The 25,236-nt window shown below is 49.5% G+C and overlaps 1 protein-coding gene across 21 annotated transcripts in view; it reads left to right on the top strand.

Moving 5' to 3' along the window:
• PLEKHA6 (pleckstrin homology domain containing A6) overlaps positions 1 to 25,236 on the top strand; it is a 136,751-nt gene that overhangs the window by 50,810 nt on the left and 60,705 nt on the right. Inside the window, exon 1 of one of the 21 annotated variants that reach the window (XM_064477076.1) lies at positions 6,063 to 6,252. The exons of 18 other annotated variants lie outside the window; for them this stretch is intronic. In XM_064477076.1, the coding sequence (XP_064333146.1) occupies positions 6,068 to 6,252 (185 nt within the window). In that variant the 5' untranslated portion in view covers positions 6,063 to 6,067. Of the gene's footprint in view, positions 1 to 6,062; positions 6,253 to 12,192; positions 12,454 to 19,531; positions 20,048 to 25,236 lie in introns of those variants that run through there. 2 more of the 21 variants (XM_064477090.1, XM_064477094.1) reach the window with 2 other exon arrangements.

The following is a 25,236-nucleotide window of genomic DNA, read 5'->3' as shown; positions in this document are numbered from 1 at the left end:
CTGCCTGCCGTCCTGCTCACCCCTCCCTTTCCCTCTCTCCCCCTCAGCCCTCCCTCCCCTCGCATTTCTCTCCTCTCTTCTGCCTCTTGATCCATCCCACTTTCCCTGCCGTCCTGCCCTTTCTTCCCCAAACGTTCCCTGAGAAATCACTGTTTGCCAGATACCACGAAGGCAAAGATGAGTAAGTCATGGTCACTGCCCTTGAGGAACTCAGAGTACTACGTGGGGAGGAGGAGGCAGATGTATAAACACATCGTTGCAATTCGGGATGGTGGCGTGGCTCAGAAATACCTGTGCAGGGGAGGGAGCGGTCACGTCTGTCGGCGCGGATGGGGCTTCGATGGAGGAGAAGTTCCTACCAGCTCCAAAAGGAGCCTGGCCTTGCTGGGAACTGCCCTCACTTGTACGTATATTCACAGAGTTTGTGACCAGGAGCAAGCCCTCAATCTCTCTGGAGCTCAGCTCCCCTACTTTTTTTTTTTTTTGAGTGTTTGAGACTTACTAAGAATGAAAAGATACAAAGAAAATCATGGGCTTTGCCTAGTATGAGACAATCTTAGCCAACTCGAATTGGAGAGGACAGTGAGTAAGGATGCTGGGGATTCTGAAAAAAATGGTCCGTAAAGCTGGTGGGAGAGAAAGGGCTGCCCCTCCTCTTGCTCTGTGCTCTTCCTTCAGCAAACGGAGGACCGTGGGTGGCCCTGGGGGAGAGGAGGCTTCGTCCACAATTATAGCCGTGGTCCTTCCTTCTGTCCTCTTTTCTACCCACAGAAGTATCAGCTGGGTTTGACGAAGCCCATGGTTGGGGCCAGAGATAAACTGAGTACCTCGTGTCAGGGGGAATTTGCGTAGCTGTCAAGGTAGGAGGCAGACAGACGCAGACTGGGACAGCCGTGTGCCACAAGGCACTTTGTGACAGAGGGGACCCGACTCCCCCTTTTCCCGTCTACCAGAAACCTTCCCATTCTTCACTGGGCGCTCACTCAGAGCGACCTTGGACAAGGCTGGAAATTGGGAGACTCGCCCCTCCTGGCATCTCTGGGTCTCAGAGAAGATGAAGTAAGACATGATTAGAAAGACTCTGGGTCTTCTAGAGTAAAGGATGTGGAGAATTTAGTATCTTCCAGCCAAATTTATACTGCTCGGATTGAGTCCTGAACCCATTACATGGTTACGAACCCTGTTAACCAAGTTCATTGCCCCCAACTATTGTAGTAGACAGAACTCTCTGGACTCTGATGGGACCCTGGGGGTGCCGTTTCCTGAATTCAAGCCATTGGAGAATGAAATGCTCGGCTTTGAGGAGAGCGCAAAGGAAGCACCCTTCTCACGAACAGGGCCACCTCCTTGGTGGCAGAACCGTCTTGGATTTGGCTTTCCTCTCACATGGGAGAAGGTGGCATCAAAGTGGAGCAGACAGTGTAGTGTAATGGGTAAAAAGTCCACACCTGGGAGGCAGAGTTCAAATCCTGGCTCCAGTACTGCTGAGCTGTGTGGCAGGTTAACCTCTCTGTGCTCAGTTTCCTCACTTGTGAAATGGGAGTAATAGTATCTACCGCATAGGCTTGTATTGAATTAAATGAGTTAATTCGGAAGGCACTTAGCACAGGCTCTCAGATGCTCATGCTCGCTCTGCCCAGCCCCGTGTTCCTCCAGTTACCTGAGCCTCTTTCCCTGAAGCTATGTGAACAAACACTCACGAACTTCTGAGACTTGGGAATCTGATTCTAAGCGTATGTTGTCTTTGGAGAAGCACTTCTTAGCTTCTCCCACAGCAGTGGATTTCAGTTTTTTCCTCCACACGACAGAAAGATATTTACCATGTAAACGCGCGTGCACACACACACACACTTACGTGTGTGTAAATACAGAAATGACACTTTTATATAGCACTTGTGCCAAGCACCTTTCCAAATGCTTTATGTATATTAACCAATATAATGCTCACAACAGCCCTGTGAGGTGGACGCTGTCAGGGTCCCTATTTTCAAAATGAAGCCGCTGAAATGTAGAAAGACAAGTGACCTTGAGACAAGTGAGTCAAGATCCTAACACGGCGGGTGTGTTTTATGAGTTTGAAAAGTATCGAAAAATAGTGTTTACTCTCACCGAGTAAAGTGCACACTGATATTCTGTTCCGTTAAAATTTTAAAAGGCTGAACTTGATTTACTAAATTGATTTCACAGCCCACTAGTAAGTCAAAACTTACAGCGTGAAAGTCACCGTGCGTGGCTGTGGCTGTGGCTGTGGCTGTGGCTGGGCTCAGGCTCCAGTTCCGGAGACTGGCTGCCGGGGTATCGCTGCTTGTTGTCTTTCCCGCTCCCAGACTCAGACCACGGCAAGGCGTCCCAACCCGGAGCCCCCGCGCAAGCCCGAGATGGGGGCCTGATGGCTGAGGGCTGGAGGCACCCAGGCCTCTTCATGAGCTGACTGGTGCTCTATCAGCAGTACCCTATGTTTTGCTTTTAGATCTAACTTTTCCCCCTCAAATTGAAAAAGCTGTTTGTTTTTTTAATTAAAATTTTTTTCATCGCCGCGTAGTTGATTTACAATGCTGTGTTAGTGTCATGCGTACAGCAAAGCAATTCCATTTTATGTATATATACATAATATATTCTTTTTCAGATTCTTTTCCATTATTATTATAAGATACTAAATATAGCTTCTTGTGCTGTACAGTAGGTCCTTGTTGTTTATTTTATGTACAGTAGTGTGTATCTGTTAATCCCAAACTCCTAATTTATCCCTCCCCTGTCCCCTGTCCCCTTTGGTAACCATAAGTTTGTTTTCTATGTCTATGAGTCTGTTTCTGTTTTGTAAATAAGTTCATTTGTATCATTTTTTTAGATTCCACATATATAAGTGATATCATGATATTTGTCTTTGTCTCCTGGCTTCCTTCACTTAGTATGACAATCGCTAGGTCCATCCATGTTGCAGTAAATGGCATTATTTCATCCTTCTTTGTGGCTGAGTAGCATTCCACTGTGTGTATATACCCCACATCTTTATCCAGTCCTCTGTTGATGGGCACGTAGGTTGCTTCCAAGTCTTGGCTGTTGTAAATAGTGCCGTTACGAACATTGGGGTGCATGTATCTTTTCAAATGGGTTTTGCTTTTGAAACACTCATATTTATCAGGTTATTTTACACTGACACAAGCTGAATGAGGGGAGTGTGGGTTCCACTCCAGTGCACAGACGAAGGAAAAGAAGCGCAGAGAGGTTAATGGTTCCGCCCGGGCTCGGGGAAGCTGAGGCTCCTGGCTGTCAGTTCCAGTGATCTCAGCTGCCTATTACACAGTCCATCGTGTGACTGTGTATTAGCCATGGAGATGTTTAGGAAGTGGGATACACAGAGGCCACTTCACCTGTCTGGGGTTCTCTATCTGGCTCCTCTGTGCTTCAGCCCCGGTTGCCCCCTGGTTCAGTATCGCAGAGGGACCCCCGCCCTGGGACATCCTAGGGCACAGGCCAGAGGCATGAGGAACGGGCCATGCGTGGCTCCTGTCTGCCTTGTGGGGTTGTTCTTATTAGGGCTGAGTTTGAGATCTGCATTGACTCCCCCAGTTGTGGAATGGTTTAAATTCCAGCCAGGCAGACAAAGGTTACCCAAAGACTAGAAGGCTAGAGAAGGTGGAAGCTGGGGGAAGCTGTGACCTTTCAGCCATGACCTCCATCTCTCTGGAGTGGGTGTGCAGAGGCTCTGCCTTCTGGAGCAGGAGGAAGGATGAGACCAGCTCAGGATGTCCTGCCAGCTCTGCGGTGTGCTGAGGCAGCCCTGCCCCGCAGGTCCTGCACTGGCACTGGGACAAGGGACAGCGGGGGCAGCTCGGGGCCACTCGGCCAGCCCTCTGGGAACACTTCTCCTGGGTCCCTGTACTGAGGCACCCACAGCTGTCTTTCAGGGCAGCTGTCTCCCCAGGCCCGGGGACAAGGAGTGCTCTCACGCCCACGTCTGCATCCTGTGTCAGGAAAGCCAGGGTGTCACCCAGCCAGGGCCTCCCCGCCCCTCAGCAGTCCTGGTGTTGCTTTTAGTAGTTTAAAAAGTAAGGACAACATTTTTGAGGGTTGTAGTTGCTCCCGAAGGAGCCCGGCTTCCTGCCGCGGGGAGCCAGCCCTCAAAGATAGTTTTACCCATTGATCAGTGAGAACGTATTTATCGAGCAGCCTGGCCACTCGGTGCCTGGCGGGCCCCGCAGCCCAGCCGCAGCACTCCTCCGGCTCCGATTAGTTATGAGGGATAAACAAGGCCGTAAATGTGGAGCGGTTCCAATAGTGAACACAGTAAGTGTTCCTGTGATTATCTTAGCTCCCAGCATGACCCGGACCTGGCCACGGGGCCGGTTTCTCCCACCTCTTTCTTTCTGCAGCTCGCTCTCTGGGATGCCCGCCCTCGGTCTCTCAGGGGCTGCTGTGTCCACGCAGCTGCCTCCCTGCCCATCCCCACCTCTGCCTCGTGCCATCCTTCTCAGGGACTGCCTCTGAGAGGAGGGCAGTTTTGTGGGCTTGGTTTTTCTTGTGTCCAGGACTAGACTGGGGTTCCTGGATTGCATAGGGACAGCATCTCATCTCAGTCCCCAGCTCTGTGGATGCACAGGATGTCCATGGGATGAATGGCCAGTACTTGCCCGTGCCTGCATGGGGGAGGGGGCCTGCTGGGCGCTGGGGGTATTTGACAGAGGCATTCTGGAGACGGTGGCATTTGAGTTCAGCCTTAAAGCGGTGTCCACCTGCCTTTCCCAAGAGATTTGGATTCAAGAGGCTTCTGGGGTGGAATCTGGGAATCGGTTTTTTTGAGAAGTTCCTTGGGTTATCAGATCATCAGTTTGGCTGAGATCTGTGACCTTAAAGGTTGGCTTGGTCTGGTGGCTGGAGAGGAGCGGGGCATCTCGGTGGAGACGGTTGCGGGCGGGGGTGATAGCCAAAAGCAGAGATGCCAAAGGCCTTTTGGGGAAATATTGAGAAAATTTATACACTGAGCAGTAGAATAAGATGTTTGAAAGATGAATGGGGATGCATTGCGGTGGGCCTTGGATGCTGGGACAAGGAGCTAGACCTTTATCTAACAGGCAGGGGAGGGGCCAACCACTGGAAATTTCTGAGCAAGAAAGTAACATGATGAAAACAGGCACTAAAGCGTACTCTACAGAGGGGAAATGGTTGTATTTTTTAAGCACAGAGCCCTAAACTTCCTTTTATCACTCATTCCAAGTGCTTCTTGGTGTCTAACCTAAATCTTTCATGCTGTAATCAAAGTCTGATTTGTCTCATGGGAGTTGGAAAACACCTGGACAGAAAGGAAAGTCATTCTCCCATTTCGGTCAGAGAGAACCCACATATCTTGGTGGAACAGTTGTGTGTGCCCGAGTTCCGGGCCAAGTCGGCAGGGCCCTGGGGCACCCGCGGGCGCTTGGCTTGCACTGATACAGGTGCCCACCTCCAGGGTGTGGGTTTGGGGGGGGTCATCGAAACCCCCATGGGATTAGAAGCCCTGGATTTGTCTTTTGGTGCTGCTTCCCCTCCCCACCCCGAGTCCTGGCATATACACTGTCCCTTGGAAAAGCTTGGTATCAAGACAGGCCTCTCTACTCTCCTGTTCCAAAGAGATGAAGCTGATAAAGGCCTCTGAGCTGGAGATAAGGGCGTAGAAAAAGAACAAGGCATGATTCAGAGAGGGGCCCAGGAGAAGAGGCTGGCGGGGGGGCTCTCACTGTTTTCACCCCGGCTTGTTGGGGTGCCCAGTGCCACCTGAGAGGAGGATCTTCCAGGAGCCAGGAGGGCAGTGGTGTCCGGTCCCTTCTAGTCTCCAGCTCAGACCAAGCCCAGGCTCGGGGGAGTGGGCACGAGTTTGAGTCTGTCTTGTCCCTCCAAGGGTCCTCCTCTGCTCTTGTCCTTGGTCCCCTTCCTCCATCTGTCCTGTCCAAAAGTATCTGATGGCATCCCAGAGACTCCAGTCTCTAAAAGAGAAAGCTCTTCTTGAGCAGAGTATCCCCCACTCCCACCCCCAGGCTCTAGGGCAAGTGGAACATTCCATTTAAAGGGTGAGACAGGAACAGGTGAGTGTATGTACAGTACAGAAGAGCGGACTCAGAGACACAGGTGGGGGAGTGCCGCTGAGCCACTCACGCCGCCCACCTCCCCCTCAGCCACCTTCCCGCCACACTGCCTGAGGGCCCTTTGCTTCCTGAGCCCTGACCCCAAAAATGTCAGCATGGCAGAATATGGCTCTGGGACACCTAAAGAGGCCAGGTAGGCAGACATCCTCCCAGAAGACCCTGTGCCTCCCATCTGGGGACATTGTGTCCCACAGTTCCGGGGGCACCACTCACACTGTGCTTCATGTGAATGGCACCCGCCGGGGGTGTGCCAAGGCCAGGCAGTCAGTGCCAGCAGATAAGGAGGAGGGCAAAATTGGACACTTTTCTGTGTTCTGGGCAAACAATAGGGCCCTTCCAGGAAGCTTGGGGGAGGGAGCTGCCTGTAAGAGGATCCCCGGGTGGATGCTTAAACAGGTTTCCGCGCTTGCCGCTGATTGCTTAATTAGACACCTACATAGTGCTCTCTGCTAATGGCCGTGTCTCCCAGGGAGATGACAGATAAAAGGGTGGGTGGCTTCAGAGGCCAGGTGACAGTCTCGAGGATAGCCAGCTGAGGATGGGGGCCAAGGAGGTAGAGCATCCTGGCAGTTCCTTGGGCCAGGACAGACTAGAAAATATCAAAGAGAGTGGGTGTTTTCTCTTCAGGGACCGAGAAGAGGACTCAGGGCCTGTTTCTGTCTCCAATATTAACATCCTGTGTGGACTCCAGACTCCTTCCTGGCTGTGGTTCGCCCTCCTGAGAAATGGGGAGGGTCTTCTCCAGTGTCCTCAGGTAGTCACTGAGGCCAGATGAGCCCAGGCATGTGTGTGTTTTTGGAGGTAGGTGCTCTGAGCTGGAGAGCCACCAGGTGTTTTTTCCAGGCATCCTCAGGCTGGAAGGAGAGCCAGGTGGGGAGCTCAGATGACTGCATGGAGAAGGGCATCACTGAGCCTTGTGAACTCCAGCCAGACAATCAGAACCATTCTGGGGTTGGAGTTGAGTTTCGATTATGGGCTAAGAGCCTCGCTGCAAATGTTTCAGAGCTGCTCAGAGGGTGTGCTGGAGGCAAGCTGTTCCTGGTGCTTTTCTTTTCTCTGATGACTTGGGGACTGGCTGGACCTAAGTGTTTGTGATCTTTCTTCAATGTCCCCAGTCCTCTCCAGCTCATCTTCCTAGAACTGTGGTTGTTGGGATGTAGGGCAAAGAGGCCCCAGCCCTCTTCTGGATGAGTCAGCCAGATATTTACGAAAAGCCAGGCTGCAGAGGAAAGGTGCCAGGATCCAGGTAAATGTTGTGTTTGTGCTGCCCAAACAATGCCATGCTTCATGGGCTCCCGAATGCCACAGCCCTGTTGGGAGTCCTGAGGCAGGTCCCTGCGAAGGCTGGCTGTAGGGAAGCCAGCCTACAGGCACTGAACCATACCCAACAGAGGGGAAATTGGCTGTATACTTAAAGCACAAAGACAGAGTCCTAAACTTCCTCTTATCACTCATCCCAAGTGCTTCTTGGTGTCTAACTCAAATCTTTCTCGCTGTAATCAAAGTCCAGTTTGCCTCACAGGAGTGCCTACACGGTGGCTGTGCACCGTGTGTGAGCCAGGGAGATGCCACTCTGCCTCTGGGTGTCTCTGGGACACTGGCATCCTGGCTTTGGGTTCCTCCATCCCAGGAGGGCCTTCAGGAGGATGGAATTGGACGAGAGGCTGCAGGACTGCTGTATGCTTCTGCTGGTGATGATGGAAATCTTACCCATTTCAGACACAGAGTGAGGTTGGCAAAGAGGATCTACTGTCATGGAAACCCTGGACTGTAGAGAAAAGACTGAATTTTGAAGCCAAGCAGACCTAGCTTTGAATTTTGACTTTACCACTTACTAGCTGTGTGTCTTGGGGCAAGTTAGCTGATTCCTATAACCATGAAACCCTTGTGGCCTAAAATGGGATTTTAGGACCCACATAACCATGGGTGATTGTGTCATTTTCTTTCATAAAGAAATAAAAGAATCCCTTTTACAGCATAATCTGTATGCTTTTGCATTGGGAAGCAGGAACAATATTCAATTTCATTCAATAAACATTTTCGAGCAAAGGTATTTCCAGTTCCACAGTTCCAAAGAGTCAATGATTTTGTGTCATTCAAAACCCTTTGAACATGTTGGAAGGAAGAAATATTTGAAAACCCTGTTATATTTGGCAGTTATCGGTAGTTTTCTGTTTGCCTTCTTCTTTTTTTAAAAATGATTTCTGGGGGCGGGTAATTAGGTCTGTTTATTTTTTAGTGGAGGTACTGGGGATTGAACCCAGGACCTTGATGCATGGCACTCTACCACCGATCTATACCCCTTTTTTTTTTTTTTAACCTACTCAGGAAGTCTTTAACTGTTTAGTTCAGAACTGTTTAGTGGGTGGAAGCAGAAAGCATGCTGATAGCATTTGTCAGTAGAAGAGGCCACCTTCAAAGGTAGTGAGCACCTCATCTCTGCAGGAGTTCAGGTGGCGTGTGTGTCTTCCCCAGGTGCGGAGAGAGCTTTTCCTGCATTGGGGAGGCGGGGGTGGGGGGCCGGCGAGTTGGGGGGTGAGGGGAGGGCAGACAGCTTAGTGCTGAGATAGCTCCTCTACGTGGGAGGCGCTGATTCTTAGATCACCAAAATTCCCCAGCTGAGCATGGTTTCCCTAGCCCACTAGGCGAATGCAGGAGAGATTGCAATTGGGGCAAAATTCCCCTGGGGCTCCCTGGCTGCCTTCTCCAAAGCACAGCTCCTTTCACTTGGACCAAGCCTTGACTCTAACATCTTTCCCCTCCCTAAATGTTGTTTACTACCATCAAAGGCTTTGCGCTTGTGTGCATGCTTGCCCTGCTGCATGTCTGAGAACCAGCTTCTGTTCTGGGTGGGTCTTTTCCCTGTGTTCCAAACCAACTCTTGTGGGATGGGAGATGGACAATCAGGCAACCATTTATGGTTCCTTCCTACTAGGTGCGAGGTGCTGCTGTAGGAGCTATGGGGAGAGGCAAGGGATTGTAATGAACAGTCCTAGTCCTTGAAAAGCTTCAGCCTTTCTCTTGGAAATAAGTTTTACACAAGTAAAAAGCCAGTTAAGGTTACAGGGCTGTCTGTAATGACAGCAGGAGTGCGTGGAAGAGTGATAAATTACTAGCAGTCGATATTCTGGAAAAGGCACAGCTGCAGAAACAATAAAAAGGTCGTGGTTTCCAGGGGTTTGGGGAGAAGGAGGGAGGGAGGGATGAATAGATGGAGCACAAAGGACTTTTAGGGCAATGAAATTATTCTGTGTGATACCATAGTGGTGGCTACACGTCATTATGCATTTGTCAAAGCTCACAGAATGTCCAACATCAAGAGTGAACCCTAGTGTAAACTACGGACTTTGGTTGATGATAATGTGCCCACGCTGGTTCATTGATTGTACCAAATACGCCACACTGATGAGGGATGCTGAGGGTGGGGGAGCATATACGTGTCGATGGAGAGGGCTGTGTGCGAACTCGGATATATTTTTTGCTCAATTCTGTGGTGAACCTGAAACCGCTCTAAGAAATAAAGTCTATTAATCAAAAATAAATCAATGAATAAATAAATAAATAACTAGTAGTCAGCTGAGGCGCTTGGTGAACTGGGCCAGTGGATTTTGGACACTGATTACTGGGGTGGGAGAGAGTCAAAGCTTGTAGTAATAAACCTGTTTGACTGGGACAGTTAATGTTGACATTGACAGAAGTAAGAGAACTTGGATGGGGAACCCATTAGTAATTGACTGGTTTTTTTTTTTTTCAGTGGAGGTCCAAGGGATTGAACCCAGGACCTCGTGCATGCTAGGCATCCACTCTGCCACTGAGTTGTCCCCTCCCTCCCCCATAGTTGACTGTTTTTAATATGCATAGGTTACAATATTCAAGCGGTACAGAATATTGCACCATTCAGTGAAATATATCTCTCTTGCCCCCTCTCAGATTTAGCCCCAGCTCCCTCCTTGGAGGTCATCACTGTTACCAGTATCTAGTGTGTCCTGAAATTCTCTAAGCCACTCAAAGCTGTGACCCGAGGGCCAAATCTGGTCCCCCCACCTAATTTTGTATGACTGCCAGCCAACAATGCTGTTTATATTTTAAATGGTTGAAAAAAAAAACCAAAAGGAAGAATAGTGGTTTGTGATACATGAAAGTTTTATGAAATCTCAGTTTTCGTGGCCACAAGTATAGTTTTCTTGAAACACAGCCCTGCTCATTCATTTATGCAAGTTTGTTTATGTGTTGTCCGTGCCTGCTTTTATACTACAGAGGCAGAACTGAGAATTTGCAAGAGATTATGTGACACATGAAGCTGAAAAGATTTATTCCCTAACTTTTTTTTCCCCTCTTTGGGCCTTATTCTATTTTATTTTATTTTATTGAGTTATAGTCAGTTTACAATGTTGTGTCAATTTCTGGTGTAGAGCACATTTTTTTAGTCGTACCTGAATATACATATATTCATTTTCATATTCTTTTTCACCATGAGCTAATACAAGATCTTGACTATATTTCCCTGTGCTACACAGTATAAACTTGTTTATCTATTCTGTATGTACCTGTCAGTATCTACAAATCTTGAACTCCCAGTCTGTCCCTTCCCACCCCTCTCCCCCTGGCCACCACAAGTTTGTGTTCTATGTCTGACCTAAGAGTCTCACTCTCTAACTCTTGACGTAAAAAATTGCTGACCTCTGCTCTAGGCAAATATAATCATACAGATAGTTAAAAAACATTTCTTAACCCGAATGGCAGCATGCTAAGTTACTCCCTCTGTCCCTCTGTATCTTCATTTACTATATCTTGGAGACGGTTCCATATCAATACTATAATATAGTCAGTGGGTGGTGAATCTTAATTTGATGTTAGATATGTGAGTTTAAGGCAAAGAACAGTTACCCTTGGGGAAATGCTCAATGGGCGGTTGGGTTAGTGGGACTGAAGTTTGGAGCCTGGAAGTAGAGATGTGAGAGAGATCTTCAGGGGGGTCTTCCACGCGAATCTATGACCTTGGCCTGTAGATCAAAGATTTCCTTTTACAGAAGTGAAGCCTTGCATTCTGAGCACTGTTCAAAGTAAACTCTGAATGTTCATAGCTGGATTGACATAAAGACAATGAACTAGAAACATTAAACCAACACCTGGAGGAACAGTAGGCATTAAAGGCAATTTAGAGTTAACCTTGAGTTAGAAGTAAGCTAATAAAAGCTAGCGTGCGGTCATGGACTGAGGAGTGCTCAGTGGGTCTTAACGGCATGGCATGCCTACTGTGTGCCAGCTGCTTTATACCTGTTAACTCAAGTAATAGTTACTCTCTCAGGGAGAATATTTTGCCTCATTTTACAAGTAAGGAAACTGAGGCTTAGAGAGGTTAAGTGATTTTCCTCACAGTCAGTGGTTCAAGTGAACTTCCAGTTGTATTAAAGTATGATTTCATCTGACTTTTAAAGCCTTCTCTCTGCTCTACTACCCAAGATGCCAAATCTGGCTGGGAGACACTGCCTAGCTTTGACAAGCCATTTCATCTGCAAAATGAGGCAGTTGTCACCAGATTTCCCTTCCTGCTCTCACCTGGCCTGATCCTATTACAGGTGAAACATAAGGGAAGGCGTGGCTCTGTAAGAGCCAGATGCAGGAACTTGGGAGAGGAGAGGAAGGTGAGTTTAGCAATTAGTATATTGCTCAGCCAGACCAGTTATCTGGAAGCTGATCCTTAGGAGAATATTATTCCTTGATAGGGAGGAAGAGTCTAGAAATCTTTGCTCCTAAACTGGGAATTTACCCATCACCCTCACTGCCATGACCCTGAGTGCCGCTTAAGCACCCGGACTTGAACTGCTGGGGGTGGTTGGGGCTGGGAGAGACGGTGGACAGCGCCTGACAGGTCTCCCTGAGCCTGCTCAGCTCCGGCCCCGCTCTTCTCTCTGCTGGATATTTCTGGAGGAGCTGCAGCTAGAGGGCTGTCTGATGTTACCAAGTTGCAGCCTGGGTGGGGAGGGAGGAGAACGCGCGGGCGGGTGAGCCATCAGACCCGAGGAGCTGGGGGTGTGAGTGTATTTATATAGGGCTCAGCCAACCTGCAGTCTCAGATTTCAGGCTCCGTTTTATCGGGAGAATTTCCCCTGGTTTTCAGTCAAGGCTGGAGCCGGGAGAGAGCTGACACCAGAGCCTTCCTGGAAGGCTGGGGGAAATTCTGGGTTCCTGGGCCCTCAGCCTGTCTTATTCCTTCTCATGGGGTCTGCATCAGCCACCCTTGGTAACTGTCTCGGATCTGGAGTATTGTTAGAATTTCTTCCCCATCAGCAGTCTGCGTCTTCCAGCTGGGTCCTGACTTTCAGCATGGAAGGTAATATCTGGGGTCCCAGAGACCTGTGGTAGGAAGGGCTGTGGTTACCCAAAGTTTTAGTGGAGAAGATGGGGGGGGGATGCACATGTTGGACAAAGAGGAGTAATTCACTGTGAGAGGGAGGAGGGAGAGAGAGGAGAGAGGTGAGAGGGAGAGGGGGAGGGAGGGAGAGAGAGTGTGTGTACGTCCGTGTGCTGAGGGCACTTCTATTGTATTTGGAAAGCAAATCTCCTTTTACTTTCTCTTTATTTATCCTCTCTTTCTCTCCTAACAAATAAGAATGTCCCATGAATGTCCATCTTCCTTGAGGGTGTCTCATCAAAAAGTCAGAGAAGATTTCTGACTTCTCGAATGTGAATATTTCCTCTCTTGGAGGTAGGGGGCTGCAGAGGGAACTTAAGGACATGGAGATATGTGTCCAGAGGACTAACGTCCCTAGAGCCAGCCCTGGCCTTTGCAGGCACTTGGAAACACTCCTGATAAAGCTCACTGTAAGTCTGTGTGGCGGGAAGCTGCAACCAGCGTGGATTTCAGCACCGTCTCCACGTGGAATTGACTTGAACCAACTGAACGAGATCAAAGCTATGAGAGACAAGTGGCAGAAGCACTTTCCTCTCACAGCCTCAGAACTGGGCAGGACAGAGGCCAATGCCTGGGGTGGGGGCTTGGCACTCTTCCTGAAAACACAAATTCGGAAGGGGAGGTGATTGGTGAGTCAGGCTGGCTAAATGCAGCTCTGTCTTCCCAGGGTTTGCGTGGTGTTTCTCAGTGGCCAGGAGCAAAGATCAGAGACCTACCTGGTACAGGGGCTGGTGGGCGGGCAGCCTGTCCTGGCTGCCAAGACCTGTTTGTTCAGTCATGCCCAGTGAGCAGCGCTTGCTCTGGGGCAAGGTCCGGCGGGAATGGTGGGTGGGCCAGGCCAAATGTGACTGGCAAGAGGCTGGACGTGGCTTTAGTTTTTGTTGCTGTCTATTTGTTTTTGTTTGTTTTTTTTTTGTGGGGGGGAAGGAGGCAATTAGGTTTATCGATTTATTTATTTAAAAATTATTTTTAATGAAGGTACTGGGGATTGAACCCAGGACCTTGTGCATGCTAAGCAGGCTGTCTAGCATTGAGCTATACCCTCCCCGCTAGAGGTGGCTTTTGGTTTTCTTATTTGTTTTTTTGTTTTTTGGGGTTTTGGGGGGGCAATTAGGTTTATTTATTTATTTATTTAAAAATTATTTTTAATGAAGGTACTGGGGTTTGAACCCAGGACCTCATGCATGCTAAGCAGGCTGTCTACCACTGATCTATACCCTCCCTGCTAGAGGTGGCTTTTGAAAAGCAGATTGGGGGTAGTGAGATGAGCATTGGAAAAGGAGATGGAGTCAGCTGGAGGCAGAGCATGGAGTGGACAGAAAGGACCAAGGAGAGGGAACCATCGAGTCTTAGGCTGTGGTACATTCCAAGGCCGCTGCCAGCCAGGGACCTCGGCTCTCAACATAGATGTAACCCAAAGTCAGTGAGAGAAGCAGGGTTTGCCTACTGATTTCTGAATATAATGAGATAGAGGGGTGGGAGGTGACGTGGGCTGGGCCAAGTACAGTAAAACCGTGTTTTCAGCCCAGGAAATTAGATGGCAGGGTTGAATCTGGGAGGCAATAACACTATTGCTGTTTAGTAGGCAATATAATTAATAGTTTGTATAGTCTGGTTATTTTTGAAACTATGGGCATTTTAAAAAGTTATTTTTTTACTTATGTCACCAGCTACTTCCAAGTAGAATTCCAGTGTCTTCGTATGTTTGGTACTTGGAGTGATGCATCATTTTGGCCAACAGATAATAATAACCCTTCCTCTTATTCAGTCGTGTGGTACTTTCTAGCTTGGAGTGTGCTTTCAGAGACACTCATTCTGGCTCAGTTCAGTAGACGTTTACCTACTCCTGTCATCCCCTAGGTACTGGGTTAGAGACCGGGTAGATAGACGCAGAAAAGACCTGGTTCTGTCCTCAAGGATCACACAGTCTAACTGCGGTCCTATAAGGAAGACAGAGGGAATATCATTCCTACAGTAGAGATGAGGAAACTGGAGCTGAAAGATGCTGAAGGATGCGATGCATGGTCAGTCAGCAGGACAAGGATTAGGATCAAGAGTCAGCTCCTAATCCAGCACTTTTTTTTTTTACCTGTTTTCCCTGTACACCACAGAGCTGCGTCTACTTCCCTCTACCTCTTCTCTCTTGTACTGTCTCTGATGCAGGAAAAACAGGTGTGGGGCATGAGAAGGGCCATGTCCCAGGTCTCGGTGGAGCCCCTGGGATGTGCCCTGCCAGTATGGGTCCTTGGCTTCACGCAGGAAAGAATTCAACAGCGAGCCACAGTTGAGTAAAGGTAGATTTATTTCGAGAGATACATACTCCATAGAGTGCAGGCTGTTTCACAAGGCAAGAGAAAGGCCACAAGGTGTGGAAGGTGGGTGCTCAGGTTAAAGTAAAAGCAGGTACACACTCCACAGACAGAGTGCGGGCCATCTCCGAAGAGGAGGCCATGAGGCGTGGTGTTGCCAGTTTTTATGGGCTTGGTAGCTTCCCACGCCTACAAGCAGGAGGACTATTCCAACTACCCTGGGGAGGGGGCTGGGATTCCCAGAAATTGGGCCACCACCCCACTCTTTGACCTTTTGTGGTCAGCCTTGGGACTGTCATGGTGCCTGTGGGCATGTTATTTATCACGCTGTTACAATGAGCATATAATGAAGCTCAAGGTCTACTAGAAGTCAAACCTCCTGCCATCTTAATCCTTAAATCCTACTGGGAGTTGAATCGTCCACCATTTTGGTGTTAATTGCTGTTGCTCCTTGAATGGCTGTGCCCTGCCCCCTTCCCTCCTGTCTCATCTCCATCAGGGGCACGAGCAAGAAGCAATAATCTGTGGAAGGCAGCGTGGAAGACTGCTCCCTAGAATGGAGTCAGTCCTCTATGCGATCCCACTTGTGCAACTGAAATGGCATCAGTGAGTTCGCATGTACTTTACTTTTCTGATCTGGTACTCTGCTCTCTGCCACTCACCAGAGGCCGCCTTTATCTCTTGACTTGGGGCAGGTTGTCTTCCTCCCTCTTCTCCCTAGGTAATCTGAACAGGCAAGGGGAGCATAACATTCAGGGGCTCATGGAAAACTAGGAGGCTCCACACGGAGGTAGACGCTCACTGAACGCTGGATTTACAAAATAGTCAACATTTGTTTAGTTCTTCGAGTTGACAGCGCGTTCACTTGAGCAAAGTCCAGTATGCTTGTTGATTTCCTCCTCCATCCACGTTCGTCCAGCTCAGGTTTCCTGGGAAAGTCCAAACTGCCAAAGCTTAGGATTGTTCTCTTCACTTTTAGGCTTAAGCTAAAAGGGACATAGAGAGGTCATCTGTCCCGGTGATTATCAAATTTTTGTCTGTGACAGAGCTTTCGTTAGTCTGAGGTGAAATAAGAAAAACGGGAAGCACACTGAATTTTTTTCCGGAAAGCAAAATATATTCAGTTCAAAGGATTTCTTTTGGGGGCAGGAGATGTACTCAGATATTTATTCTGAGGTTATGGCTTGCTTATTCTTTTCCTGAGCTGATGGTGAGAGTAGATGGTAGTTGGGCTTTAAAAAATTCCTTATTTGGCAAAATAAAAAGTTGGCAATCTTATAGTGGTTCCTTAAATTTCATTTTTTGAAATTTAACCGGTCCATGAAATCAAAGAATCTTGCCTCTGGGCAAGATCTTCTTCAAACAAATGAGAACCTGTCTCCCTGATAAGGGCTCTTTGGGGTAAGTTTCCCAAAACTTGGATGCTGATCTTATCACCACTGTTCGTTCCCTGTGGGTCCTTGGACCATGAGGAACTCCCTTGAAGTCTTGGTTTCCTCCTTTTAATATTGTGGGAGGTTCCCACCTCCAGGACAAGGTCTCTGGGAGAGGCATGTGTTCTAACTTCCTCTTTCCCTTTGTCAGAGAGTCCAAGACCCTCCCTTCTCTGAGGGGCTCTGGGATCAGGCCTTGCTGGGTCCTATTCCTATAGTCATCTCTTGGAAATGATGGAAGTCATCTCTGATGCTTTAGGAAAAGAGGATTTCTAGATTGGATGATGGGAGCAGCATGAGGTATATTTTACAACTTGAGGCCTTGGTGTCCAGTGTTAATCATTTGGAAACACCTTTTTAACTATATGGTCAAGGGTATTTTAAAAAAATCTTGCTATCACTTTTTGAAATGGTGGATCTTCTTGGGCACTCAAGACTATCAGCTGGAACTTTTCTAAATCTGGAGGCTCCTGGAGGCATCAGAGTGTCTGAGTCTTCTACCTTCTGGAGGCCTAGAATAGCAGCAAATATGTGGGAATCCCCAGGCAGCCCCAGCTGCCAGACGGGGACACGTGGTTGGGTGTGCACATGTGTGCAGACTTGTCGGCGAGAAAGCGTTTAGGAGAAGATCAGTTTGAAATCACCCTGGAAATCGGAGCTAGATGCTCTTTTAGAGACTTGTTCTAGGACCCATTTTTTTCTGAAAGCACAGGACTTCTTCATAAGAGAGACTTTTCTGATTTTTCTCCCCCATTTTTATATTCTGAAACAAGAGCTCTCCTACCCTCGGAAAGCAGTGGAGGTCCGACTGAGGGTGTTAAGTCTGGGAAGTGGGTAGCAGGTTCTCATCTCAAGCTTTCCTGGGGCAGAGAGAGAAGTAGGACCAAATGCTAAAGGAAACAGGGAGCATTCGGCTCTGAGCAGGAAGACCAAGCCTGGGTGCAGGAAATTGTCCCTGTAGAAGGTTCTGGGTGGTGGTGGGTCAGTAGAGCAGCATGGCTCCTCAGAACGGTGCTCTGGAAAGGCCTGAACTTGTGACTGGTGGCAGACACCACAGATCTCAGCAGAGGGGAAAAGACAAAATGAAAAAGGACCCAAGAAGTGCAGGTTAAAGACCCCTGCCACCTAAGGAGCTCGTGCACAGGCCACCGCTCCGCAGTTCCTTGATGGCTCCACGTAGCTTCGGGGCAGGTGAATGATGGTGGCAAGACAGTGGTGCTCTTGGCCCATCTCTGGTCACCAGCAATGATGGCTTTCCCCAAGGGGGCTTTAATGAGCATTTTGTCCTGACTTTGGGTAGTTTGGGACTCAGAGTCAAGGAGCATAGCCAAGTTCTTGGAGATTAAGATCTCTTCTGAAATGTTCAAGCCCAAAGGGCAGAGGATATGAATCATTCAGTGTGCCTTTTTCCGACTGTGAAGGTTAACAAGAATGTGACTGGGACCTCAAGGATGTCCCCACCCTTGTCACGGTGACGTGATGGAAGCAGTTTTTGGACTCCGGGGCCACCTTTGTCTTCAATGGGCTGCGTGGTCTTGGGCAGTTCAGGCCCTCTCTGGGCCTCAGATTGCTCATCTGTGACATGAGGGGGCTACATTTGACTGTGACCCTCCTCTTTAACTCAGATCCCTCAGCTCTCCACTTGATAGACAGGCAATCTGTATCACTCCAAGAGGAGAGTCTCCTGCCGCTCTCCGAGCTGCAGGTCTGCTGTCCAGCAGTTGCATGTCCATTGGAAAGCAGCTCCAGGTGGCAGGATGAGACAGCAGATCCAGGGTCAGAACTGAGATGCCCACTTGTGCCTTGGGACAGGTCACGTCCCTCCCAGTGATCAGTAAGTCCCTGGAATGGCGGGGGAGAGCCAAGGGGGCTGAGACTAGCAATTGCTCAATATTGCTCACAGCTATTGGCCAGGGTTGGTTTCCCATTTTTAAAGCCTCCTGGGGCCATGAAACAGCACCAGGAGAAACATGCCAAACCTGTTCCGCTGTGTGTCAAATATTTTTTTCTCACCTGGAACGTCCATCTTCATCGCCTCCCTCGTACTCAGCATCTCTCCCTTCCTCTAGCCCATCTCCCCACACACTTTGGCTCCTCTCTCCCTTGCATTCCCTAAGGCCCCATCGTTTATTCCTCTGGGAATACTCGTAGGGAGCAGAGATGAAGCTGTGGGTGCTGGTAGGGTGGAGAGAGGGCTGCAAGCCCGGTAAGGCACAGAGTTGGAAGCATGTTTGGGATGTTCAGGCATGTCTATACCTGAAGTCCAGTCAAATAACAACACACTGCCTCTGCCAGCTCTGTTCAGGTGGAAAAGCAGCAGATTCCTATGGGCTGATGGGCTGGTCTTTGGATCCCCTCCCCTGCCCCATGCCAACCCGTGTTTCATGGAACTGGCTTCAGGCTGCAGGTACCCAGGGACCCAGGAGAGATCCACCTAGTGATGAGGCAAATGCCTGAAATGGCTGTCAACATCCTTAGTCTAAATAACTCTGGTTGCGCTCCTGAAACCGCTGCCTTCAGGGACTGGAGGAGCAGCACGGATGGCTCCATAGCTCATCCTCTGAAGTGCCTGGCGCCTGTGGATTTCAGAATGGTAACATGATGCACACACTGCGTAGTACATAAAAACCTCCCGCAGGGTCTGGAGCAGCTCCAAAATCAAACATACTAATATTTCTGCCACAAGATTTATCTAAAGAGTCACACAAGTGGGAGAAATAAAGGCTATAAAGAGGCTCATGCCAGTTCAGGTCATGCTTTGCAGCTAACTAGGTTCAAGTCAGGTTGGGCTCTGCCACCAGTCAAGTTAGGGAAAAAAAAACTTTCAATTTTTGGATCTTTCTGGATTTGGGTATGTGTTTAAGGCACTGCAGTTCTGTACTGCCTCGTGTAATCCTATGAGGTGGAATTAGCGCTCCCATTTTACAGATGGGGAAGCTAGAGATCAGCATCAGTGATTTGCCTAATGGCATTCAGCCACTAAGATTCCAGTCACAGAGCTGAGCTGTGATTACGACCCGGGCCTGTCCAGCCCCGCCTCCAGAGCCAGGCCTTTTCCTCCCAGGTATCGCAAGCCTTACCTTTAGAAGTGTCTTTACCTTTAAGAAGACCAGGAGTTGAGGGCGGGGGTGGGGAGCTCTGGTTTTGGCATCTTCCCTGATGAGGGAGGCACTCCCTGCACATCTGATAGGAACCATTTATTGGCTTGTTCTTATTTATACATGGACTTCTGGGATCCCAGTAAGCTAAAGGCTCAGAAGAGAGGAAGCTAACGTTCAGTCAACTTTGTGGCTTGCAAGAAGAATCCAGCTGGCTTCGTGGAGGCTGTGAGCGCCAAGAACAAATGGGGTCAAGTTGGGTTTAGTGAGAGAAGCGTCATCTGCTGTGGAAACAACCCCGTGCAGAACCAGTGGAATGCGCAGTGCTTCCTGCTTTCCCACCCACCGCCTGGCTGAAGAAGGCCTGCCTTGAGGAGGGATGGGTCTTGAGAGAAGGATCCTGAACCCCAGATGAGGGTGAGAGTGGTGTGCAGCTTAAAATAAGGAGAATTCAATTAGGGGGTCTCACTGGTCTTCATCAGTGATGAGGAAAAAAGGGTCAAAGGAAGAGCTAATTCAATCTGCTGAAGATCCACCACGTGCCTTTTTAACACTTCATGGGAAGGACGGACATTGGTCTGCTGTCTGGGCAACGACGTAGATAACCTCCCTCCCCCTGCCTTCTGCGTGCTGTTAGATGGCAACTGCCATTTCTGGATCATCTCTGGGTCGGGTAAGGTTTGAACTCTTAATGTCCAGGCTCGCAGGAGTCCATGGAGTCCTGTGCTGTGAGGAGCCAGCCATCAGTGAGCCCTAAGAAGCACTCTAGGTGGGGGAGCGGCCTGTGCTGTGTGTCCTTCACGGGGAAGCTACCCATTAGGAAGGGTGGTAGGCTTGTTGCCATAGGAACAAGGAACATCTGCTCCAGTCAACTGGAGAACAGAGAGGGGAAGATATTCTTAAAGGGACCATTAGCTCATGCAGTCGGTGCCAGGAAGGCTCTGGTGTCTGCTCTCTCCTCTTGCCAGCCACGTACGGAGAGTCAAGATGTTGGGTCCTCCAGAAGTCATCTTGTCCCTCTCCCTGGTATTAGTTAGGACTTCTGAGTGCATGTTACTGGAACCACTCAAAGCAGCTTAAGCCCCAAAGGGGATTTTATTGTAAGGGCCAGAGAAATGGCTAGACCACAGGAACAAACTAGAACCAAGGAGCTGAAGGCTGCAAGTGTGTTCTTGTGCTTTTCCCCTCTCTGTGCACTGGCTTCAGTCTTCTCTTGCTGCAGAGGCCTCTTGGCTTTGTGGTCAGTCTACAGGGTAGAAAAGACGGCCTCCAGCAGCTCCCTCGTGTGCACATCACCCGGCGAAGGGCTGATCTTTTTTCTCTTGATTCCCATCCCTATCCTTTGAAAGGGGTTTTGGCTGAGCTGGGATCAGGTGGCCACCTGTTACAAAGAGAGTCAGGTTTTAGGAACATGGCTATGACCACTGCAACTATGTGAGTATCAGAGTCAGGGGAGGGGGGCAGTTCCTAGAAAGGGATGTGTACTTTATATCACCATTAACCGTCTTCCTGGCACCTCCCAGCCTAGAGGAGTTTGGCTGGGAGAGTTTACACACCCCTGACTTCCCTGTTCCCGCCTGACCATGGGGCTGGCCGGGCCTTGTAGGTAGAACAGCAGTAGGCCTGAAGGAGCCAGGGCATGGCTGTGGAGTGGCCGCCATTCCCCATGGGCGGAAAAGGCTTGGAACCTGAATCTTGAAGGCCATCCGGGCCCCCACCCTGCCCAGAGGTAACACCCTATCCTTTTGGTAAAGTCCTTCATGAAAGATTGTACTGTTCCATTTGGACAGTAGGGAGTCAAGATCTAAAAGCTTCACATCTAAAAGCTTTTGTCACTGTTTCTAAATTCAGTCTTTCATAATGTCACTGAGTCCATTGTCCCTCGTTCTGTCTTGGGCTTGTGAGGAGGACCAATGCCCGCCATCTTGGTTAGGTTAGGTGGAGCAGTGACTATGAGATCATCCCCTTGCATGAGAACACAGGGCTCTGGGCCAGGGTATATGGAATTTGGAACCCTTTGTACCTGGCTGCTGCCCTCCATCCAAGTGAACTCAAGAGAAGAGAAGAGAAACACATTGAGGGGTCAAGCTGTCTAAGCTTTTCTTGGTGCGATCCCGCCTTCATGCCTGGATCTGCCAAACCTCTCACCTCCAGCCACTGTACTGGCAGATGCGGCCAGAAGTGCTGGGGCTGGACGGAGGAGGGGAGAGGAGGCAGCCACACTTGGCTATGCTCCGGGAGGGGTTTGTGGGAGGGCAGGGGAGAACTGAGCCCTCCCCTCTGCTCTTGCCTGACTCCCCTGGAGCCTGTGAGGTGGGGGTGTCTCTGGCTGAAGGAGAGGGAGGGCCCACAGGGGCCCAGGAGCTGAGCTATTTCTGTAACACAGAATACGTCTGCAGCAGCCGCAGAGGAGGTCAAACTCTGGGCGCAGGGCTGGAATGCAGGGGCCAGGCGGCGGGGGGAGCTGCGGTTTCACCCCTCTTGGCAGCCTGGAGGGCCCCTGCCTTGCCCTTTGGGGAAGGTGGGGCTACCCATAGCGAAGCACATGGGGTGGGGAGGGACACTGACAATGGTGATGGTGTAGTGCATTGGAGGGGGTTTGGGGAGTGGCACAAATTCCAAATACCCATTGCACTGAGGTGGGGTGGAATTTAATTCCAGGGTGTGGGGGCTCTGTTCTAGTGCTCTCTGCCATGAAAGAAAAAAAAAAAAAAATCAGGTCAGGCAAAGCGCTGTGTAAAGGGAAAGAGAAACAGTGCCGAGGCAGGGGCCAGGAGGCTCAGACAAACATAGCTTGGTGAGCTGTGCCATCGTCCAGACAGACGGACAGCCGTGGGGGCAAGTTTACTCGGAGGCGATGCAGCTTAGCTTCAGTCTCCCCCACCAGCATCCTCGCGCACCAGCGTCTGCTCCCCGCTTCCTTCCCTTGCTGCCACTTCACCAGCCCTTCCTTCTACACACGCTCCGCCGGTGTCCTCCGTGCTTCACCCTCATCCTCACACATGCCTGTGTGTAGTTTGGGGCTTCTTGAGTTTCTGTTTATAGTTAGAAAATTGCCCTGCTCCAGCTCTGGCTTTGTCACAGAAGGACCATCTTGGCGAAATCTGACCGCTGCATGCCTTTCGGGCACCCTGCCCTTGACCTGTCCCTCCTCAGCCCCCTAGATGGATCATCTTTTGGTTTGTTTTCCTTCTTATGCTGTGAGTCCTGCCCAGCTGGACCAAAATCCTAAAATAGGGAGAGGCCTCCAGAGGGGAAATTAGCCTTAGAGAGGGGCTTTCTCGAAGAAACTGAAACGCTCAGGACTCTCATTGACTCTATGAGCAAGGTGATCCTCTGTCTCACGTCGAGTGGGCCCCCAGGCGCGAGCCCTTGTCCGCGTTACACAGCTGGACTGGTCCAGGGCCAGCACTAGAACTGGGGTCTTCTCAGCCAACTCCTTTTGCCCAGGGATGTAGCCCCTGGAATCGACTTGCTTTTTAACTTCCAAAGTGTGGTGTGACACAGAAAAAAAAAAATCCCCCTCCTTTTTCAGAGTATGGTGGGGCGGACCACCCTCTTATCCGAGATTCTCAGGTGTTGATTGATCTGGCTCCTAAGCGTAGGGGTCTGCCTCAGATGATCACTTGAGTTGAGGTGGGTGGTGGCCCTAAAGGCGTTACAGGCTGGACTTGGGAACATCTAAGTGCCGTCTTGATGGATAACTTCTTGAGGACCAATTATTAAGCATCCATCTTCATGTGTCAAAGTGCTGAGGGGTTTTATGGTCAAAATTAGGCCATTGCGTCCTGGGAGTGAGCCGTCCAGTCTGAGGCAGACGCAGACAGATAATGATTACCGGTATTTACTGAATGTTGCTAGGTGCCAGGATCTCTCTTAAATTCTCTGCTTGTATAATTTCATTTAATCCTTTGACAAACCCATGAGGTCGGTGTTTATATTACCCCTGTTTGCAGATGGGTGAATGAAACCGCCAAGAGGCTGAGTTGCTCACTGAAAGCCCCTTACGTAGTAACTGGTGGAGTCAGGATTGGAACCGGGGCGGTCTGACTCTAGAGCCAAAAAATCTCAAGGCCAATGCAGATTCAACCCAGCAAAAAACAAACTAAAGGATTAGCTTGTAGGATGATGTATGAGAAGGGAATTTCAAGTTGCACAATGAACATGAAGTGGGAAGAGAGCTGGCTTTGTGCTGTGTCCTGGGCTCTGATCCCAGTTTTCCTGCCTCCTAACTGTGTAGCTTTGGGCAGCCTACCTGACCTCTCAGGTTCCCCCTCCATGGGTGCAGAACAGCAACACCTAGCTCAGGAGGTTAAGCAGAGCGTTTGCTAGGGTCATGGCTTGAGTAGAGATGTTAATTTCCTTTCTTTCCTGTGCCAATTGTCAAGTCTTCCTAGGGAGGGTGAGGGAATTCAAGGTTAATTCTTGTTTTGGGAAGAAAATGTCCAACCAGTCCTCCAATACTCAGTCTTCCAGACAAGACTTCCTGCCATCACCATGTCCTGCTGGTCCCTCTTGGGACTGTGAGAAGTTGGAGGCAAGAAAGGCTGGAGAGAGACGGGCGTTTGGTTTGACATAGCTCTCAGGCAGCTGTCACCCTCTGGCCCTTATAACTTCATTAATTTTTTTTTCTTTTTAAAGACAAGGATATTCTCTTGCATAAACACAGTACAATTAACAAATTCAGGAAACTTAACATAAACACGATACTATTATCTAATATACGCTCCACGTGCAATTTCACCAGTTGCCCTAATATAACGTCGTTGGAATCTAATCCAGGACGGTGTCTCTACTCTTTAATCTGGAATAATCCCTCAGCCTTTCTTTGTTTCTCATGCTTTCTGATGTTTTCTGGCCCTCCAGCAGGGCCATGTCCAGTCTCACCATCTTCCTCCCAGTACCCAAAGCCTCATCCCTGAGGAGGGCTGACGAGGGGGAGGTGGGTGTGGCACTCTCCTTAGACATAAAATATAAGAAGGCGCCAAAAAAAACCCCACAGTAATCAAGATAAATAGCATTTAATGCAGTATTTTAAAAAATCAAAATCAGTGCAAAAATTTCATGAAGAACAAAATATTAACATTTTTAATAAAAACAGGATCAGTAACAGTGCCACCCCAAGCCATGCTGGAGCCTCAGGCAAAAGGGAAATTGAATAATGCTGATCCAGTCTTTTTTAAAAATGGTATTTCATTCATTGCAGATTTTTTGCATTAATTTTTATTTCAAAATATGTTACATTAAAATATTACCCATCTTGATCACTGAGTCTTTAGATGCCTCTTACGTTTTGTGGTCCCCTCCCCTGCAGGTTTCCTCCCTCCTGTCATCTCGCCCTCAGAACAAGGGGAGAGGGAGGTGGGGCGCCCAGCCAGCCACTGTTCCTGTGCCCTGGCCAGAGCTGAGGAGGAGGGAGGGTGGGGGACAGAAGAGGAGGGAGGGGAGGGGGACAGAAGCCTGGAGCCCTCTAACAGCTTCCAGCTGCTTCCACACCCACCAGACTTCCTGCCTTGGGAGTGGCGTTTGGTTGGTTTCCCTCGTCTTTTCTCATCAGTTGTGTGATCTGATTAGATCCTTAGATCCCCTCATCTCTCCCAGTCTCCCCTGTCTGGACACAGCATGGTTTCCCTTAGTTGATCCTATTCTGGCCCTGGATCTGCCCCTGTTTTCATCCACCCTGGGACCCCTTCGGGGTCTGTCACTTGCGCTGTACAAGAACATCTGCTCAGTGCAGGGTGAGCACCGCGATGCTGGTCCGTGTTCCACTGCTCTGGGAGTGGCGCCAGGGCCAGGGGCAGGCGGGGGCGGCAGCCAGGCTGTGAGCAGATCGCGTGTTAACAGGAAAGAGCCCGGGCTGAG

Source organism: Camelus dromedarius, chromosome 21 (assembly GCF_036321535.1).
Source record: "Camelus dromedarius isolate mCamDro1 chromosome 21, mCamDro1.pat, whole genome shotgun sequence".
Taxonomy (NCBI): Eukaryota; Metazoa; Chordata; class Mammalia; order Artiodactyla; family Camelidae; genus Camelus; species Camelus dromedarius.
Note: the sequence above shows the minus strand (reverse complement) of the source record. Positions and strands in the feature narration are given on the sequence as shown.